The sequence below is a fragment of the Danio rerio genome, chromosome 9, assembly GCF_052040795.2.
Source record: "Danio rerio strain M-AB ecotype USA chromosome 9, GRCz13ab, whole genome shotgun sequence".
In the NCBI taxonomy this organism is placed as follows: domain Eukaryota; kingdom Metazoa; phylum Chordata; class Actinopteri; order Cypriniformes; family Danionidae; genus Danio; species Danio rerio.
In genome coordinates, this window is record NC_141029.1 from 44542501 (window position 1) to 44562935 (window position 20435).

Sequence of the window (20435 nt, forward strand, 5' to 3'; positions counted from 1 at the left end):
AAACCACCGGATAAATTTCTTCCCAATTGAACATAAAAAATCTCTACCCCCTTATTTCTTGCAAAAGACAACACAAGAAGGTGCTTTGTTTTCAATTTGTTTATATTGATTTTTACATAATTCACTCATACAGAAAAAAATCTCATGGCCATATACATTTGCACTTCAGTGTTATACTTTCAGCAGTGAAATTTCAACCACACTGAACTGAACTCTGAAAACTGGACTACTAGAACTTTTATCTTAAGCGGGTTTGACACAATCTACATTGTAAAATCTTTATATAAATGAACATGAATTTAATTGATTATACAGTAGAACATATAAACATAGAACATATGGAAAAGTATAGCGTATATTGAAACATGGTTGAAAAAACTTAGATGCAAAGGGCCAATTTTGCTATATTTTACAACATATATATTCTGGATGGGTAATGCCAGTGTTTTAATCAAATAGATTTCAGTCAATTAGAATGAACAACTTAAAATAAAACAAATATTAACAGTTTACTCAAACCCATACAGGAACATGACAAATCCAGTAAATCTAGATAATGTTCAGATGGCCTATTATTCCTCATACATGTTGTATAAGAACAGTTCAGTTTGTTTTCAGTATTTTCTCTTGCTTGTTAAGAATGTTTTGTGAGGATCAAACAACATGAGGAATTGCTGAATGTATTGAACATGACCAGCAGAATTGATTTTCATATATATTCCTGTAAGACTGGGTAATATGGCAAAAATGCAATCTCGATAATTATTTTCCATATTGAACAATATATATTATGATATAAGTTGTTAATGCTTCCAGATTTAGAAGAGTATATAACTTAACAATGACTGAAGCCTCAAAAATTAAAGAGCTCATTAAATGGCATGACGTATTTTCAGCCAATAAATTTTCCATGGCCAAAAATTCAGTACATCTCTAATATCAACACACTTTTTGATGCCTATTGTTGTACATTTCTGCAGTGTTGTTAGTTCTTACATCAATATAGAGTAAAAAATTCTGGAGCGTATCATTGCTATTGCCATAAATTTTATCACGATTCGATATGACATTGTTTATCGGCCTAGCCAAATATTCCTGTTTAAAAGCTACTTAAAGAACAGTTTCTCAATTTGCCTTTTCCCTCCATAAACCTAAAATGTTGACCAGTTTTGTCTAAAACACTGATCGATATTACCGTGTTGTTTAGAGATCTGTTGCAAAAACAGTAAGACTTGAATTCAGGTTGTCATTGTGAAGAGTTGCAGCATCATAAAGCAGTATTACAAATGTTTTCATTGCCGCGGTCAGTGATATTCATCATAATTCCCTGAAAACAAATAAGCCTACAACACCTATGCAAAAAAGCAGATATAGTGCAGATAAAATACACATCTAAGGTAGGACTGTGCAATTATTTGAAAACTTCGTTTCAATATTGGCTTCTAACGGTTATGAAAACACATTAATCGAGATAAAATGATTATTACATTATTACACCTTTCCAGTTGTACACATTTGTTGCTCTGCAAAGCTCAATTTCGCGTGAAAATGACTAAAACATGTACTGTAATGTAACGTTTGCAGCACGGCATGCGCATCATTCATTGATGTACATTCGAATCATTCATGTTTTTAAAAGATTGAAAGAGATCGCATGAGGTTGTGTGTATGAGCTCAGCCTCGGAGATGAGAAGAACATAGCACACACATCTAAAGTCATCTTAATGTGAGAGCTTTAATGGTAAAATACATGCACATTTTTTTATGCAGTACAGCTGGAACTCTTTTCCCCTGTGAATGTTTTATATGTTTGAGCCATCATAAATGAATAGCAGAGGAACTATCATTCATAAGCCACCCCTGAAACCTTCCCATTAAAGGTGAAGGGAAAGCTCACTCTTTCCCTCAGTTAGCTAATTCACTGCAGACATCCTAGTGATGATGATAGCAAAAGCATGGTTCTCTGTGGACTTCTGACGTACATTTTCCAGCAGTCTTTCAGTCTGGCCTGACCTGACCACACTGAACATGCTCAACTTTATCCCATGTCAGCTAAAGTCTGTGGTTCTCTCCCAAACACTCAGACTTCCGTAGGAACAGTCTAGGATAACAATGGGCAACTTCTTCTTTACAATTTACATCTCCACCAAGATACTGCATTGAGGGAGATTAACTGTAATATAAATCACATGTATTTTCCTTGGGTTATGTGGAAATACTCATAACTTGCAGCGTTCAGGGACTCTTTTGTTGGAACAAGGCTGTATAGTTTAGAAATGACCTTATGGAAACAATGACTCATCTGAGTCTGTCTATCCAACACTTTCCAAGTATATGTGTTTGAGACTGTTCAGATTTTCATCTGAACACCAAACAAAGTGAAATGCTGGTTTGGTTATGATGATTTTATGATCTTTGCTAAATGCTGATGTCCAGAAATCAGAGTGTATTGAAAAATCGCTTTTTTTTCTATAAAGGAAGCATCTGTTTTTACAGTTAAGCAAGATAAGTTAGCATTCAAGCTCTAGGGAAACTTTAAAACTGGCTCCAGCCCTGTCTTTTAAACGTCCACTATACAAATAAATTGTGCGACTTGCAAACCTCTGACCTCTCTTGTAATTAACTGATAGAGTTCTCCGCAGTTCCCACACAACTCCCTCTTTTTGAAGAAGAATCTGTGTGAAAATGGGATGTTAGTGATTTGTTCACATTGTAATTCAGACTGTCACTCCCGACAGATAGACCTCAAAGTGACTGAAACCTATGATTATTCAAGCCTTGACTTCATGTTCTTGTGGCTACTCTTTACTGAGATACAAATGAGGATCTTCAAATAAAGAGTCATGCTGATTTCAGTCTTGGAGGAACAATCTCGTTTGTACAAGGAAACAAGGTTTCCTCTGGTTTGGACTTGTCTTTCACCTTTTTTTTCTTTTTTTGTGCTTTCGATGATGTGCAGTGAGAAACTTTTTTTTTTTTTTGACTGCATAATTTTATTGCCACATCACACTGCTCTAAAACATTTACCATGAGTCCTTGAAGAATAGTTTCAACATTTAACTGTTTCATCTACTGTCACCATATGCTTGATTAGGACATTAGATGCATTTTTATAATAACCTACATTTGTAATTCTAAATGTGTAGGAAATGTTTGGGAAAAAAATCATGACATGTCATGAAATTCATAGTGTCATGATAAACTCGGCTAACAGAGCAGATATTATAGCTATATGGGGCCAATTAAGTTCAAATCTTATTCACACTAACACATATCTGTGTATTAACAGACTCTGTGTGTTCTGTTTATTTACAGTTGTGAATTGCGTTATCAGAGCTTTATCTCTGCTTTGTCAACATTTAATGTTGAAAATTCAACACTGTATATTAACAAAGTGACTTTTATTGACATTTTAGTAGTTTGAGACAGGATATTGTTTAAGAAATAATGTAGAGAAAGTTAGGTCTGTAAAATAACAGTAAAAGTATTGGCAGTTTATTAACCTGTTTTTGTACTGCAATTTAAAACACAAACAAAATCTATACATCACTTTAAACTGTTAAACATGTCAACAAAAGTGACTTCAACATCAAAAGCTTTTGGAGGAAAAATCAAGGTCTCATAAGGCAATTCAAACACATTAATGAGTGTATAAAACATGAATCCCTATATATGGACAACGTTATTTACAAAAGGATTTTACAGCGAAGTGTAGAAACTGAAAGAAAGAAAGATCTAGTTGTGTTCATGCATTCATATATATATGCATGTGCTGTTAAGAATAAGTGTAATAAATAAGTGTCAAACCACATCTATAGCTACAGAAGCTGTTAGTGGAGACTGGGGTGCAGAATTAAAGATAATTATATATATAAAAAAGATGTGTAAAATGGTCTTGCATGTGTGTGTTTTCTCCATACATGTGACTACCAAAGTCACGCAAGAGTTTGAGCACTGAGAATTTCTACAGTTGCTGGAATGATCGTTCTGTGATGCCTATATGCAATGCCACACAATGCAGTGTTCGTTTTTAAAAACAATTCTGTATGGGCATGAAAAAAATTAAATGATGTAACATGTTTGACTTTATTCCAATGCTGCAATTTAATACTCCTGCAGATTTAAAGTATGCATTCTTTTCATTTAGCTTCTTCCACTGGTCAAGTGTCATCACGTGATCCACATTTGCAAGGCTGGGGTCACCAAACGAAACTTAGGAATGCAGCAAAAGAAAGATTAATAAAACATAAAAACTTTGCATCAGCATTTCAGTCTCCTCCATTTGCATGACCAGGCATTAAGTTATAATTTTAACATTTAGATTTTCATTCATTCTTTTTTTTGTCGGCTTAGTCCCTTTATTAATCCGGGGTCGCCACAGCGGAATGAACCGCCAACTTATCCAGTAAGTTTTTACGCAGCGGATGCCCTTCCTGCCACAACCCATCTCTGGGAAGCATCCACACACACATTCACACACACACACACACACACACACACACACACACACACATACATTACGGACAATTTAGCCTACCCAATTCACCTGTACCGCATGTCTTTGGACTGTGGGGGGAACACCCGGAGGAAACCCACACAGAAACACCAACTAAGCCGAGGTACGAACCAGCGACCTTCTTGCTGTGAGGTGACAGCACTACCTACTGCGCCACTGCCTCGCCTACATTTAGATTTATTTTTGCTAATTGATTTTATTCTTTATATCATGCAATGGGTAGACAGCTGCCTATTTACAACGAAGTGGCATTCCAGGATTCATTACCTTGCTTTTTACACAACATGACCTCATTAAAACACAGTGTTTACTCAGACATTCAAGGGTAAATGTTAGTGTCATGCAAGATATTTAATCTATGCAGGTCATTACCATTCACACTCCTGGCTGAGATCAACAAAATTTTATAATGCTTGTATTGCTTTTCTAACCTCATTTCAGCACTAAAACTTCAGTTTGAAATCAAATAAAATATATAAATAATGATTTCTTGTTCTAAAAGGTAATGTAAATATTTTTTCCCAGGGTGTGTGCATCCTGTGAGGAACAGCCCCACAGAGTCTTTCCAGGGATTGGAAACATCCCTCCCTCATGTTTCTTTTTGCAGTGTTTCCTCGTCTTTGCTTTGTTTGGATGTTGTGAGAGCTTGCAGAGCCTCCACAGCTGGTCTGTCATGATTCTAGCTTATATTATACTGTTTTGGATGGAGAACCTTGAGGCATAAGTGGAGAGAATTTATATAAACATTTACTTCATGTGACCCCACACTGTGGTACACCATTTCAGACCATCATCCTGCCTTTTTTTTTTCTTCCATCTTGCATCAACTGAAAGTCCTACACAATGAGCTTTAACATTTAGCACTGGCAAGTTTAACCTCAGCAACTTCAAATTGTAACACATTTTTAAACACAGACTCTGTATTTTATATTGTTGTACTGATTAAAATATTTAATATCACTTGTAATAAATATCATCTAATTCCTATAAAACTGAGACTGCAGACTATTTAAAGACATCCATGTTATTCTGGGAAAAAGAAACCTTTGAAGTTTAGAGGGTCTTATATCTTCATAAAACATGACATTTAGTGTGGTCAGAAGGTCAGCTTAAAGGTCAGTTCCTGCAAAGGCCATTAATCTCATAGACTCTGCATTTTACCATGTGTGATAATGTACTTCAAATTCATTCAGAATGTGTAAAATGGCATATATATGCATGTTTTTATGGTAATGATGTTGCATTGGTTTGCCTGCGTCAAATAACTATAGCATCATTTGAAATATAGATGTTACTTTATTTCATGAAATGTCACCATTTTCCTGCATTACTACATAAGGGATAAGCAGAAAGTGCTGTCTTTGCCAGTTTCAACATTCAAATACACTGCAAAAATGTTTTTATTACCTTGAAGTTTTCTCTTGTTTGTAGTCCAAATACCTACAAATTCTTAAATCAAGATGCATTTTCTAGACACAAAAATATTGTTTTGTTTTGAGAAATTAATATTGAAAATTAAATTGAGTGAGTTTTTTCTTTAAAACAAGCAAAATAATTGGCCAATGGGGTAAGAAATCTTGTTTTTGATTTAAAATAAGATTATTTCGGAGGTTATTTTTAAGGAAAAACTTAAAACTTAATTTTGGCATATTAATTCTTAAAACAAGACAGTAAGTTTTGCTTTTTTTAGAAAATGTTTCTTGATTATTTAGATATTTGGACTAGAAACATGTTATAAAATCTAAGTAAGAAAAGCATTTTTTGCAGTGTATCTGTATTACTGTAACAACAGTATTGTTAGTTTTCACTTCACTTTTTTTCTTTTAGTGTTTTTTTTTTACAAACAGCATCTGATATGTTTACATTTTATGTGGTATAAGAAAGTGACAAAAAAGATGCACATATTCAATCAGACCATTAACGTCCCATTGACATGGTGTTAGTGCTTGTCATTTGTTTTTAATAGAGACTTTTAATGTAGCTTCCACATTATTCTGGCATGAAATTGATTTGTGAAAATCACATCCACTTTCCAAAAATCTGGCAGTCTAAACAAAGTCTAAGTAAATTGTTCCAATTTGAAATGATTCAATACTTTTTTTCTTTTTTTTTCATGATCTTGCCGAGTTGTATGGTCAAACAGTTTGTCTCATAAGAGCTTTCTAATTAGTCATCAGCTCATACTGTAGTTTATCTTCTTCATAACAATACTGGTCTATTTATGAGTGATTATTTGCAGGGTATTTCAATGCGGCTAATTATTTGAACATGACTGCACTCTAGCGAAAAGACAAGTATGTACTCAGTTATCTCAATGTTTGTCTAGTGAAACAAAATGCGATGTAATTATATGTTGTTTCTATTATATTATATTATATTATATTATATTATATTATATTATATTATATTATATTATATTGTATTATATTATATTATATTATATTATATTATATTATATTATATTATATTATATTATATTATATTATATTATATTATATTATATTATATTATTACCATTAAGGACCACAATGTAAATAAGTTTGTTTTTAAAACTTTTGTGTAAATCCTTGACAAACTAAGTGTATTCACTTATTTTTTGTTATCAAAGAAAAGAAAAATAAATCAATTATTTTGTAAAAAATATACTTATGAAATCAATGTAGAGATATTAGGGAGTGTCAGTGAATCCAAATCAAGCTACAATTATATTGGGTTAAATATTGAAATTAGTTAATCAAGAGGTAATAGCTAAAATGTTTAGAGCTTAGTTTGCTGTGGCCAGTCAAAATATGTTTGAGGTTTGATGTCATTTATATGAAGCACACTAGTACTCCTAAGGGAAATACTTGTCAAGTAACTGCAACTACATAAACAGTAAACTCTACATCATTATTCTTTATTATATTTGTAACCTACCATGCATCTCCTTTTTGAAACCAGTGTAGAAAGACTCTAACCATGATGGCACAGCAGGGTATGATATCATTACTCAGACCTAGATGTTACTCACCGCTCTCTCTAAAGGAAATGCCAGTGTGTCAGACTTCATGCGGTGAAGATACCAAAATGAACTGACTAACAAAGTGGAAAAATGTCTCTCTCATGAATGTTTTTTCAGACTCAAAGCACTTGCCAGAGTTCTGTTATTGCTTGAATTAAAAAAAAGATGGATGAAATCTTTTGTATTGATAAATATAAATTACATACTGATGGTATACTGTTAGTTTATTTGAAACTTGACACATTGATAATTGATGCTATTTGATAGAGCATTTTAGTAATTGGTGAAATGTACTTAATAATGTACAATCATTTACACTCAGGTGGCTCAGTGGTGCCTAACAGCACGAAGGTCGCTGGTTCAAGCCCAGGCTGGTTCACTTGGCATTTCTGTGTGGAGTTTGCATGTTCTCCCAGTGTATGTGGGTTTCCTTTGGGTGCTCTGGTTTGCCCCACAGTCCAAAGACATGCACTGTAGGTGAATTCTATAAGCTAAATTGGCCGTAGAGTATGATACAGTAATTGGTACGTAGTGTATGCAAAGGTGTATAGGTGTTTCCCAGTGCTGGGTTGAGGAAAAGACTATAGAATACACAAGACATGTCACTCATTTAGTTTTGAATGAAGAAAAGTGTAATGGTCAGTATGGTGAATGAAGCCTCGCCTATTAGTACAGGAGCCAATCATCGATTGCTATTGACCTTATTCTAAAATGCGGAAGTGCGCCTGTTTTCGCGATTGTCTTAGAACTTCCGATTCAGTCGCCTATGGGAGAAATGACTAGGAATAATAAACGGCAGAAAATGGCCAAACTACTTGCTCAACAAACAAATGTTTGCATGACTACACAGACCAAGTAGCATAATATAATAAGAAAATATTAAATTGCAACATCAAGCAGCGTAACGAGCAGTTGTTAACGTCAAAAAATGAATGGAAGTGAATGTGACCGGAAGTCGCGAGACAAAAAGATTCAAATGGCAGCGCCCGCTCGACAGCTGAGAATAAGGTGAATAGACTGACATTTCTCAGGGGGAGAAACCCAGGCCAGACGTTTGCTTTTACTACAGTTTTTGTGGTCAACAAATGCACTGGAAACTCAGTGAATACTTGCTTCACAGACATAAGATGTATATTAAAATAAAGCTTAAAATATGGGCTTTTAAATGAACCAACTACACTTGAAAACAAACGTTTTTTGGTGTTATAATCTGTATAAAACGAACGCGAGGTACAGTCCGTCGTGTCAAATGCACATGACAGCAACTAATCAAATGCCTACAACAGGGATGGGCAAACTTGGTCCGGGAGGGCTGGTGTCCTGCACAGTTTAGCTCCAACTCTAATCAAACACACCTGTTCATAGATTTCTGGTGATCTTGAAGACACTGATTGGCATGTTCAGGTGTTTTTGATTAGAGTCAGAGCTAAACTATGCAGGACACCAGCCCTCCAGGACCGAGTTTGCCCACACCTGGCCTACAAACATGTAAACAAATAGTCACTGTTATATCTAGAGAAGATTTGCCATCAAGACCAAGTTGTGAATTACTTCAGAAAAGCAGTGCGATCATTATCCAGAGAATAATAATGTGTAGCACGACCATAAATGAGGTTGGTGTGGTTATCTTGTTCCTTTTGAGTGCGCATGAGCATTAGTTTGGCCAACCTAAATATATGCTAATTTTGTTTGATTCACACGTTTAGAAACTAAACTTATTAAACAGTTGTTGTTTAAGTTTATTGGTGAATCTAAAGATGTGATGTATTCGTAAGCTTGGCAATCAGGTTTGAAGAGTTTGATTTTTCCCCATTCAGACAGAATGCCCGAGCATACTCCCCGAGAGGCGTTTTAAAGATGGCTGCCGAGTGAAATGACTTGCCTTAAAGTGACTTTGGTTGCGGTTGGAAGGGCATCTGCTGTGTAAAACATATGCTGGATAAGTTGGCAGTTTATTCTGCTGTGGCAACCCCTGATAAATAAAGGGACTTAGTTGAAGGAAAATGAATTAATTTGCACTCAGAAATTAAGCTATATGAAGCTGCCTGCCACTGGTGTGCTACCTTTTCAGGGGTCTATATTGGTATTTCAAATGTACATATTAGCACCTAAAAAGCTCAAAAGTGTACCTTAAATTTCTTTTGAAATGTTGTACCAATGTGTAGCTTTTGGTACCACTCCAATGATGGCCCTTGTACCTTTATTTTTGGGAATGTATGGATGTAATAGTCCAAACAAGTTTCAACACTTTCCAAACTCCATAACAGTTGTTTGCCTTTGATTTTAATTTTGAGAACTACTTTCTAATAGATCTCTGATTTTAACAAGTTGAAATGTGACTGCCACATGGCCTCTCAGGATCACCGTGTTTTTTTTCACACACTATTAGAAAGTAATCTAACTACGTCCATGACTCAGTCTGTGCAGATGTTTCCAAATAAACTGGGCTGACTGAGACGTGTCCTAGTTATGAGTAGGAGAGTTGCTTGTGTTGAAAAGCACAATGTGTTCTCATGTTGAGAGTTCTCAGTTGTGCAGCACAAATCAAGATGCTGTTTTAAACCAACTGAATGAAAATGCTGCAATTGATTGTTAAATGTGAGAATCACTTAGGGGAAAAAACTAAACATTCAGGATAACCTCATAGCCCACAAATATGTTGGTATGCATTGAAACTCAAATTGAATTAAAAACGGACTTCTCTTCTTAGCCTTCAATCCCTTTACTAGCCTGTATGACATCTGTTTCATTTTCGGCACTCTGTAGTTATAATTGTAGGGCTGTTTTCTATTAGTCACTGGCAAAAGTAAAAAGTAATGCAAAATAGTTATGCAGGATAGTTTGTTTTAAGTTGCATTGATCTCATGGCCTGAATCCAAAACCTGTAGCATTTAATCCTCTCAGAATACTGAAGTCTACATGTCACTGCTTTTTCCCTTAGAGGATTTGGTTTCTTAGAACACTATCTTGCCTTAATGCTGTTGCAGATAAAAGAGCTCTAATAGACCAGAAACCACACTTTCCTCAAGAAATCCAAAATAGATCCTTAATATTTTTTTAAGCCTGGCAGCCACAAAGGAGTGTGTGCAAATCTATTATGTATCTATATCAACATCCTTATAATACTGTGATTACTGAAATATACTGTAACATGAGAAACTACTGAATGCTATTTAGGCTTGTATATGTTGCAGTTAAAAGTAGTTACTCTTAGTATTACACAGACATACAACAGCAGACAATTTGGTCACCTTCTTCCAGATATCTGCCTAACATTTGGGAAGCCTTTGGCAGGGATTAGTGAACAGGTGTGCTAATAAAAATTAGCCAGGGGATGTGATATGGTTCAGATGGAATATACACATAATATTTACTCAAGCTTCTGTTGTTTCAACCTTTTTTCTGCTATGGAACACAATGACTTAATCTACTTTTTTTTGTATATTTTGCCCATAAATTCAACTAAATATGATTGTGGGATGTTCCAAATAATAATAATAATAATAATAGTAGTAGTAGTAGTCAGTCGGGATGCTCAAAATAACCGATTAACCATTAACTGAAATGGTGAATTTTTAACCGATTGATGGTATCAGTTAAATGATAAAAAAAAAGATATATATTTTTAAAGTTTGGCTGCATAAGAGGCCAGTCACAGTGAATGCACTTTTTGCGCTTTTTTGTGTTTTGAATAGTTTATTAACGTCTGTGATCGTTTTGCTTTGCCCTGTGCACATCATGTTTTTGCCGTTGCCTAATGTGTGCTCGCAGTTGAAAAAACTCTGAGCGGAAAAACATGTTACGTCAATCGCCTCTTTTTCATTTTTCAATCCAATAAAAGCAGAGGCGGGGTTTCTGTTGATTAAATGCATATTTTACATGAAGCGATTTGAGGTCGAGCATTGAAAAAACAGAATAAACTACATAAAAAGAACAAAAATAGATAGTTCTGCTCTAGATGTTTTTCACTTTAATAACAAGTTTAGATTACAAAACGAAAACACTGACTAAATCCTTTGCTGATTGTCATATGCTGTTTTTCCACTCATATACTTATTTTTGCTTGCTATCTTTATTTGACGGCAGAAAAAAATAAGTTTATGATTGGACAAACAGCATATGACAATCAGCAAAGGATTCAGTCAGTGTTTTCGTTTTGTAATCTAAACTTGTCATTAAAGTGAAAAACACCTAGGACAGAACTATTTTTTGTATTCTTTTTATATTGTTTATTCTGTTTTTCTATGCGGTAGGAAATGCTGCAGGTGTTTGAAGATGTGCTGTTGTTCTAATGTTCTGTATGCTGTTTTTTTTTTATTAAATAATAATCTAATATTAATCTGACTAGTAAGCAGTTAATATTCGGTTAACGAGCGGCGGTTGTCAGTGGGCAAAATTAACTGAAATTAGCATCCCTAGTATCCCTAGTCAGTATGTTAGTGTAACTATTCCGTATTCTAAAAATTAACACATTAGCATTGTGCCCTAACTAAATGCAATGTGATATGATTCCAGCAACAACCACTTTGCCTTTCCACACTAGATCTTGAACAACCAAAAAAAAAAAATCTTTCAGCAATATTTAAGAATGTACACTGTACAATATGTCTAGTAATTTAAAAAAGTTTCCTGTAACTCATGATTCATTGGTGTTTTCTGTTTATTTAAGCTTTCGAATTGCATTGGAAATATAGATCTTCCATGTTAGCTATTAATGTTGAAAATGTATGTTAAATTTAACAAAGTTAATTTTTCTTATAGTAGTTTGTAATAATACATTGTGAAATATTGTAAATACATTTAGAAACAAATCTGTAAAATGTCAGAAAGTACTGGCGGATTATTACCAGTCCAATCTCACAAGGAAACATAACTAATTTACATACTGTCAGAAAAGTGGCTAATTCATATAAATGCATTTGACTTCTTTCATACAGAATGTAAAATATTTAAAACATGTGCCCCCTTAGGCCACCCCTAAACCCAACAATCATTGGTGGATTTACGAATATACAAATTAGATAGTACAAATTGATATGAATAAGCCACTAAATTAAAAAGTTACGAATTGTCATGAGATTTCAAAGGATTTGCCAAGATATTTAAAATTTGTCGACTTTAACTGCAATTTGGCACTTTCACTATCATTCAGGAGCATTTCATGCATGCCCCCTGTGACAAACGAGATACTGGATGTGAGTTTAAACTGCTGAAAGGGTGTTGTTTTATGAGAATTTGATACTGCACTTCATATGGGAAAAACCTCTGCATTTCATGATGCAGGTGTCTGTTGTCTTTCACTGACTCGGTAGGTGCAGAGAATAGTGTCAAACTGCAGCATGTGTGTATAGACTGTCCTGTTTATAATGCTACTAAAATCAGCATACTGCACACGTCTTAATCTGATTTCTGTTTAGTTCAATTAAGACTTTATTTGGAAATTATTTGGATTCATCAAAAATAGCTGTTTACATGGTAGACTCTTAATCAGAGTATTGTCTTAATCATATTAAAATCGGATTGTTGGTGTCTATGTAAACAGACTCATAGTCAGGGCCAGACGGAATCTGCGGATGTTATTTCTGCCGAAAAGTTTGGTAAAAATCTGCGAAATTATTTTGATAGTATCATAACTAAAACCTTAATATGTGAAACAAAAAGTAATACCTTTTTAACTTTTATTTAATGTTTAAATTGCATATCCAATTAGATTCACTTTATTTGGTAAACAAAGCAAGTCTCTTATATAATATCTCTACTAAAAGACAGAAAATATTACTGTACAAACTGCATTGTACATAAATCAGATAAACAATTCCATATTAGTCAATAATATTACTGTAATTAATTAAAAAAAAGAATAAATTTAGACTTACACACATTTACTCAAGTAAATAAACAAAATTAATGATAGGCTAAAAATCTGCGGAAATCTGCGGAATTTTGCGGAATTCTGTGTGTGCAGATTCCGTGTGGGCCTACTCATAGTTAAACTTTTTACCTTCAAAACTTGTGGGAGCAATGATCAAAGTCCTATAATATGATTTTTACTGTGTAAACAAACAAATAAATGAATTACAAAACTTGGGAAACTGTTAATAACTGATTTAGTTTTTTATTTACAGTAAGTCCCTAAAACTTACTTACAAAATACTCGTTCACATGGAGTGCACAGTTTGATTGTACTTATTATCTTTAGTTTACTTTCAGTGTCTGAGGCAAATTAACCTACCTAATGTGGCTTTTAGTATGACTGTATTTTCAGACACAGTTCTTATAGTTTCAGCTGTTATAAGGCAATAACAGTAAAAGTTATTATTGTTATTATATTCGGTTGCTCACTCGTCTTGTTTGGTACAGGCAAAAACTGAATTCACTGATTAACATGGAAAAAATACATTTAATTGCATGTTGCAACATTGCATCATACCGTGTTAGGACATGGTGTAAATGTTCTTAAGACAGTGGCTAATTTGTAAACAAATCATTGTTTGAGACCTTTTCTGCAAAATTCAGAGAGCTCAGCATGCTGCATCTTAAGAAAACAAAACATCTTCACTGGTTTGACACCACACGTGTTGCAAATCCTCACAAAACACAGACAGAAAACCAATGTAGATGTTTTCTTAATTTGCTAGTGTTTTTTTTTTTTTGCATGTGCCTATTTGCATCTCTCAGTCAGCATTTTCATGTGCTTTTTATCAGTAAAGTCTTTCTAGTAAACCTCCACTACGTGCTTTGAGATGGAACAGCACTATACGCAGAGCCTAGTTCCCTGACAAGCTACACACAATCTCATTTGAAATGTAGCTTCATTTAATCGGACCATAGTAAGTCTGAAATAATCTTTCTGCGATATTGTTAGTTGTTTTTAAAACATCTAAATAAACTGTGGTCTGGGCTTTGTGTAGTAAATAAGGCACATTGATGTCACAATAAAATACCACATATATAACTTTTTTTAATCCAAACTCTCTTTATAATTTCAGTCAAGCATTTTAAATAAACCCTTCTGTGCGTTGATTCCATAGGTGTTTGTTATTTAATCATGCTGAATCAATGAATGCAGTTTAAACTCTTGTTTATAATGCAACTCTATAAGACTTTCCTGGGTTATTTCTTTGTGGGTGTTTGGAGTTTGCACATGAGAGCTCCCTCTGGCTTTTTCAGAGGAGATTTTACAGAACCGTGCTTTCAAGAAATGCTTGAAAGTCACAGCTTTGGTCAATCACTTTTTAATTAATCACCCAGCCCTACTTTTTGTGTTCTACAGAAATTATAGAGTTCCACACCATTCACATGCATCTCCCTTATTCTGAATTTTAGACTGAGTAAATGTTGATAATGAATAAATTAATTTTGGTTGAGTAATTTGTTACCCTGTGCACATTTAGCTGCTGCTTTATTCTATTAAAATGTGCTTTAGGGACTAGTGCAGCACTAACAGATGAACAGATAGGGCTGAAATGTTATATAGGCCAAATCCAGATGAGCTCCAGAGCAATTGGAGCAGCTGTGCAAAATTATGGAGCTTATGAACAATCTCAAGGGCAGCTCTCGTCATTTTCTCCACTGCCAACCTCTGCATTCTCTACACAGTCATGTTTGGCACATGTCTCATCCTCCTTGCTTCCTGAGACTGTGAGACTGCCAAAAGAATATCTGCACGGTTTTCACTACATCTGTTGTAGTGAAGAACTAAGAGCTTGCTTTTAGTGAGAGCTTTTTTGGTTTTGACTAGAATTTGCTGAGCTATTGTATATATAGTGGAAAAATTACATTCATTTACTCTCATTTTCCAACCTCCAACCCCTAATGCTGTACGAAGACACGGTGTTCCTTACATCAGCTACATGACTTCCTCCACTACTATGAATTAGCCAACATTTGTTTTAATATTTTACAAATACTGCCAAAGCAACCAGTTTAACATCTGGAAGTCATCCCCCGGGCTTGCATTCGCTGACTGCCATAATTTACTTTATAAGTAGTTCCCATGGAGCATGCTCAAGAGTGCGCTCAGCATTAAAAACCCATCCTCAAAAATGGTTTATTCCACAGAGTCGAGCAGTGCCATCTCTGCAGGAGATTAAAGGTGCTGCTGATCGTACAGTAAAGGTTATAGAGTTAGAAATTGGTGTCACGTGGAGAATAGAGTTTTCTCTCTCCCTCTTTCTTGCTCTCTCTCCTCCTCCCTCTTTCAGGACCAAAGAGGCATGTAATCAAGTCATAGCTCAAAAATGCAGCACATGTTTTCCATCAGCACATAAACTGTGGACTTGGTCGAATGCACATATTTGGATATTTAGCTGTAAAGTGAAAACACTATTTGTTGTAATAAACTGGACGTGGCATTAGTGAATACAACAAACTTTTGAACAAAATGGCCACTAACTAATGTTTAAACAAATCTAGAAAATCAGAATAGCTCACAACCTTATAATAAAATCAAATTAAAGGTAAATTGGTAGAAAGGCAGCCTTTTGTTTGGGTTAAAGAGAAATTACAGTGTTTCTCACTTTATAGTGAGAAGTAATTTGTTTGGATTGGTTTAACCACATTTATCTAAAGTTTCACATTATCCATAAGATTAGGGTTATTTAAAATGTTCCCTGTGATAGCTCTCAGATGAAAAGATGTTTGGATGTTTCACAAGGAATGCATAAAGAACAGAGAAACTTGGACTTTGGGGTATATGTTGGCATTCATCATCTGTAAAAGGACAGGATATGAGAAACTCTTATGCGTTAAATTAAAAATACTAGCAACTTAACTTGCTGCTTTACAACACATTTCACTTTTTTGTTGTTTTGTTTTTCTAGAGTAATTCTCTTCTTTTATGTTGCATAAATATTACTGTTGCGACTAAACTATTTAGAAAGGAACAGCTGCTTTTAGTTACTCACTTTAACTAGCTTGAAACCAAACCAATTTAACATCAGCCATTTTGTTTTAGTCAAGTGAGAAATAACATCCCGACAATCAGATTTCACTTACACTTTTTTCAGTAAAAGTTATTTGCAAAGTATTACAGAAAAATACTCATGCGATTATGTGTTTCTTGCTTATTCAAATAAGCAATTTAATAGTGACAAGATAATGGTACCTAACATAGATTTTAGAGAAATATTACCAAAAGACAATAGGATATAAAGTACAATGGAAAAAACAGCTATTGGTTTCTTTACTTAAAAAAAAAAAAGCAAAAAGTTGACCAAAAATAAAAGTATAAGTAAACCCATTGTAACTTGCAGCTAGGCATGGGCCGGTATAAGTTTCTGATGGTATGATAACCTTGGATAAAAATATTACAGTTTCACAGTATTGTTAATATATGCTCATTTTAAACATCTGGGTAAAAAAACAGCAACTTTTTTCCCCTTTGAAAACAATATATTTTATGTTTGAGGAACATTTAGAATATTTTGGAGCAGTAAACATGTTAGGCTGAATAATTCAAATGAATCATCAACTTCTGCTGACTTCAGAAACACTGCTTTCTTTACAATTTAAAATTACATCTTTTGAGATATGTTCTGCTGGAGATGTTGTCCTGAAAAACAGTATAGCAGAAAATGTTGGCGGTTTTAAAACCTTGACTTTTCCAAACCACAGTATATCTTGAAAATGGTTATCATCCCATGCCTACTTGCAACTGTTGATTTTTTTATAATTATACACATACTTGTAGTTCATTTACTTAATTTTTTATTAACTCTTTAACTGCCCCACTGAAAAAAAAATTGGATTGCATTTCTTAATTCCTAATGTCGCTAATTACCACACTCAATGGATTTTTTTTTTCAACAGATCCCAAGTTTTTTATATATCAGCCATTTGGTAGAGGTTGATATTTCAGCTTACCAGAATTAATACATCTACTATGAAAAAATCAGAAAATATGAAGTGTAAGAATAATTTATTTTTTTTAAATAATCAAAAAAAATTTTAATACTAAATCATTTTTATTTTTTGATATATGCCATAAAATCATTTAACATGTTTTCTTGTTTTCTTTCTTTCTTTTTTTTTTTTTTTTTTAACAATAAAACCAAAATCAGGTATAGTAGTGCAACAGGATTGTTTGATTTTCATGAACACAAAAAGTGCTGTGTGTCTACACCATTATTTAAAAAGTAATTTTTTTAAATGGCTTTAAAAGTCATTAATTAAAACAGTCAAAACATGGTCAACCATTTGGTAGGGCAGGCAGTCAACGGGTTAAGGCATTGGGTTTACATACTTTAAAAAAACAAAAAAAAAACAAAGTCAACTCTCTTTAAAAACAACAGGTTTACTCACTTTTTAAGCAAAGTCAACAAATCACTTCAAAAGCAATGTGGTGTACTCGCTTTTTTATTTTAAAGTAAAGTCATCTAATCACTTTTTTATAATGTAATTTTAATCTGAAGCACACAACTACTAAACCCAAGACCCTATTATCAGGGAATATGATTATAGTGATAATTTACCACAAGGTGGCGTACTATCTGTACAACTCCAACAATAGATTTTAAATGCAAGAGGCACAAGAAAAACATGTTCTTCAAATACAGATGTATCAGAATCTGTTAAACACAATCAAGAGAGCCTGAAAAAACACACTCCCCAGGAGTCGTGTCTGGTGACATCATTTAGGAAAAACTGTACGTCACATGTTTGAAATGCCCTAAACTGGGGCATGACTGAGGTAATAGCACTCAGGTGTTTTCTCAGCACTTTTTTTTCTATCCCAGCATGTTCACAGTCACTGCCTCCCTCATAATATCCCCAGACATCTGCTCTGCATTAAGATGCAAGATGTGCTCCTCCAGAGACATGTGAGCACAGTGCTAAAGTTGAAATCGATTCAGCAGATGTGAGAGGACGAAACTGATGTGGTTCGACAACAAATCCAATGGCGCGTGTTAAAGAGTAAACGGTGCCCTTTGCCCATCTGCATATGTCACAAACTTCAAAGTGACCACCGTTGGTCACATTTGTCTGTTGTGAACATATGGCACAACTAGGGGCTCTTACTGGACATAAACAACATAACGAGAGATACTTACTTGTTAAAAGTACAACTAAAACGTGTACATAATACAACATATTTTAAAGTGAAGGACCAGTTACCTTCAATTTCTAAAACAATAAATTCACATTTTAAAGCTGCTTTATATTTAAGTTTTTTTTTCAATATTAATTATGTATAAATCCCTTTAAAAATAAAAACCTTTCAATAAATATACATTTTTAAAACACAAATCAAAAGTATCAGCTTATTAGCATCAGCACAATTAGCTTCACGAATAAACACATCACTTACCACCGTCTTGGCATCTCACGGATTGTAAAAGAGTCACAGATAAAGCCAGAAACAGGACAGTCCTATAAGGCTCAAAGATCATCATGCCCATATCAAAGACATGAGCTGTTCTTGTGTGCAAATAATGGGGAAGAGGAAGGACAAAAAGAGTCCAGGTTATCGCTGCACCATGAAGACAGACTGAGGTTTTTTCCTGCTCAGAGCAGCAATCAGACCCAGCCCCACTCTCTGCTGCCTCTTTTTTAACAGCCTTGAGTAAGAAGAATGCTGCCAACCCTAATTTTCCTCCCCCTTTTGTCAGTGCTCTCTCATAAGCATCCACTCTGGCTCTGTACAATTGCATGTTCTCCTTATGATTGTTCTTCAAAAGTACTTTATTATTTTCTAATATTGTATGTGGTAGCCATGATTATTGGATATATTTTTGGTGATTTATAACTGATGATATTAGAGTTTTGTGGTTGTTGCTAAGAAGGACTGTAAACTGGCTTTATGACGTCTTAACTGCACTGACTTTACTGCTGCTCCTCATAGGCTCTTTTTTACAAGGGAACAAGAAAAGAGTTTATGTCTGGGTTGAAGATGACAGATTTAAACCATTGGTAGGGAAGGACAATGGTGAAAGCTAGCTTTAGTTTAAAAGCAAGTCATTTCCCGCTGCTCTGATTTTTGTTTCGATTATTCTTTGTCTTAGTGTTGAGTTCTATACAATAGGGTCAGCAAAATCAAAGTCCCTTTAGGGCAAGTTATTTCATTTGGCAGCCATCATTGAAACATCTCTCATGTTGAGGCATTCTGTCTTAATATGGAAACATCAAATTCTCCAAAACTGCTTGCCAACCTTACTATTGAACTTAATTTTAGGAATCACCACCAAAATAAACAACAACTGTTCCTTTAGTTTAATTTCTAAACATCCAAATCACACACAATCGGCAGAAACTCACGTCTAGTTCGAACCCCATCCCCTGGAGTATCGTCAGTCTATAGAAATGGATGATTGGCTCCTGTACTAGAAGGTGTGCTTAATTTGCCATATAGTGATAGATGATTGGCTCGTATACTTGTAGGCGGGGCTTTATTCACCATATTATATGTTACACTTTTCCCCATTCAAAACTTTACGAGTGACGTGTCTTATGTATTTTATATTCTTTGACAACACATTCCCTTTTTTGGCAGAAATATTCTAGATATCCACTGATTTGACCAGTTACACATTTTAGTAGTTCATTTAAAAATGGAAATTCTGTCATAATTTATTCACCTTTCAGTTGTTCAAAACATCGTTGAGTTTCTCTTTTCAATTGAACACAAAAGAAGATAGTTTGAGTTTATATGCTGAAATTTTCCTCTAAAATAATAATTTTTATCAGGCTCCTGTGTGTATGTTCAGTAATATCGCTTTATGGCAAACAATACGTCCTTTTCCTGGTCTTTAAAGTAAAATATCTGAACTTTAGCAAAGGAGGCTGAGATAAATGTTTATTTTCAATGGAAATTTCAGACGGCACTTAGAGGTTTTTGCATCTGAACTCTTCATATATACATATATGGGGATGTTTCGTAATTACTCATGGACACAAACATTTCTCTGAAATATCTTTATT

At 34.3% G+C, this 20435-nt stretch overlaps 1 protein-coding gene and 1 long non-coding RNA gene across 3 annotated transcripts in view; both read right to left on the reverse strand.

Moving 5' to 3' along the window:
• Positions 1–19001, reverse strand: part of col5a2a (collagen, type V, alpha 2a) — a 44433-nt gene extending 25432 nt beyond the window's left edge. Inside the window, exon 1 of the mRNA NM_001145782.1 lies at positions 18826–19001. Within this exon, the coding sequence (NP_001139254.1) occupies positions 18826–18916 (91 nt within the window). The 5' untranslated portion in view covers positions 18917–19001. The remainder of the gene's footprint in view (positions 1–18825) is intronic.
• Positions 2940–11014, reverse strand: LOC141376194 (uncharacterized). 2 transcript variants are annotated; one of them, XR_015499818.1, is made up of 3 exons: positions 8536–11014; positions 7973–8217; positions 2940–4609 (listed from the first exon to the last, which is right to left on the reverse strand). It is a non-coding gene; the product is annotated as an uncharacterized LOC141376194 (long non-coding RNA). The 2 variants fall into 2 exon arrangements; XR_015499819.1 differs by having other exon boundaries at positions 2982–4609; positions 8046–8217.
• Positions 19002–20435: the final 1434 nt, after the last annotated feature.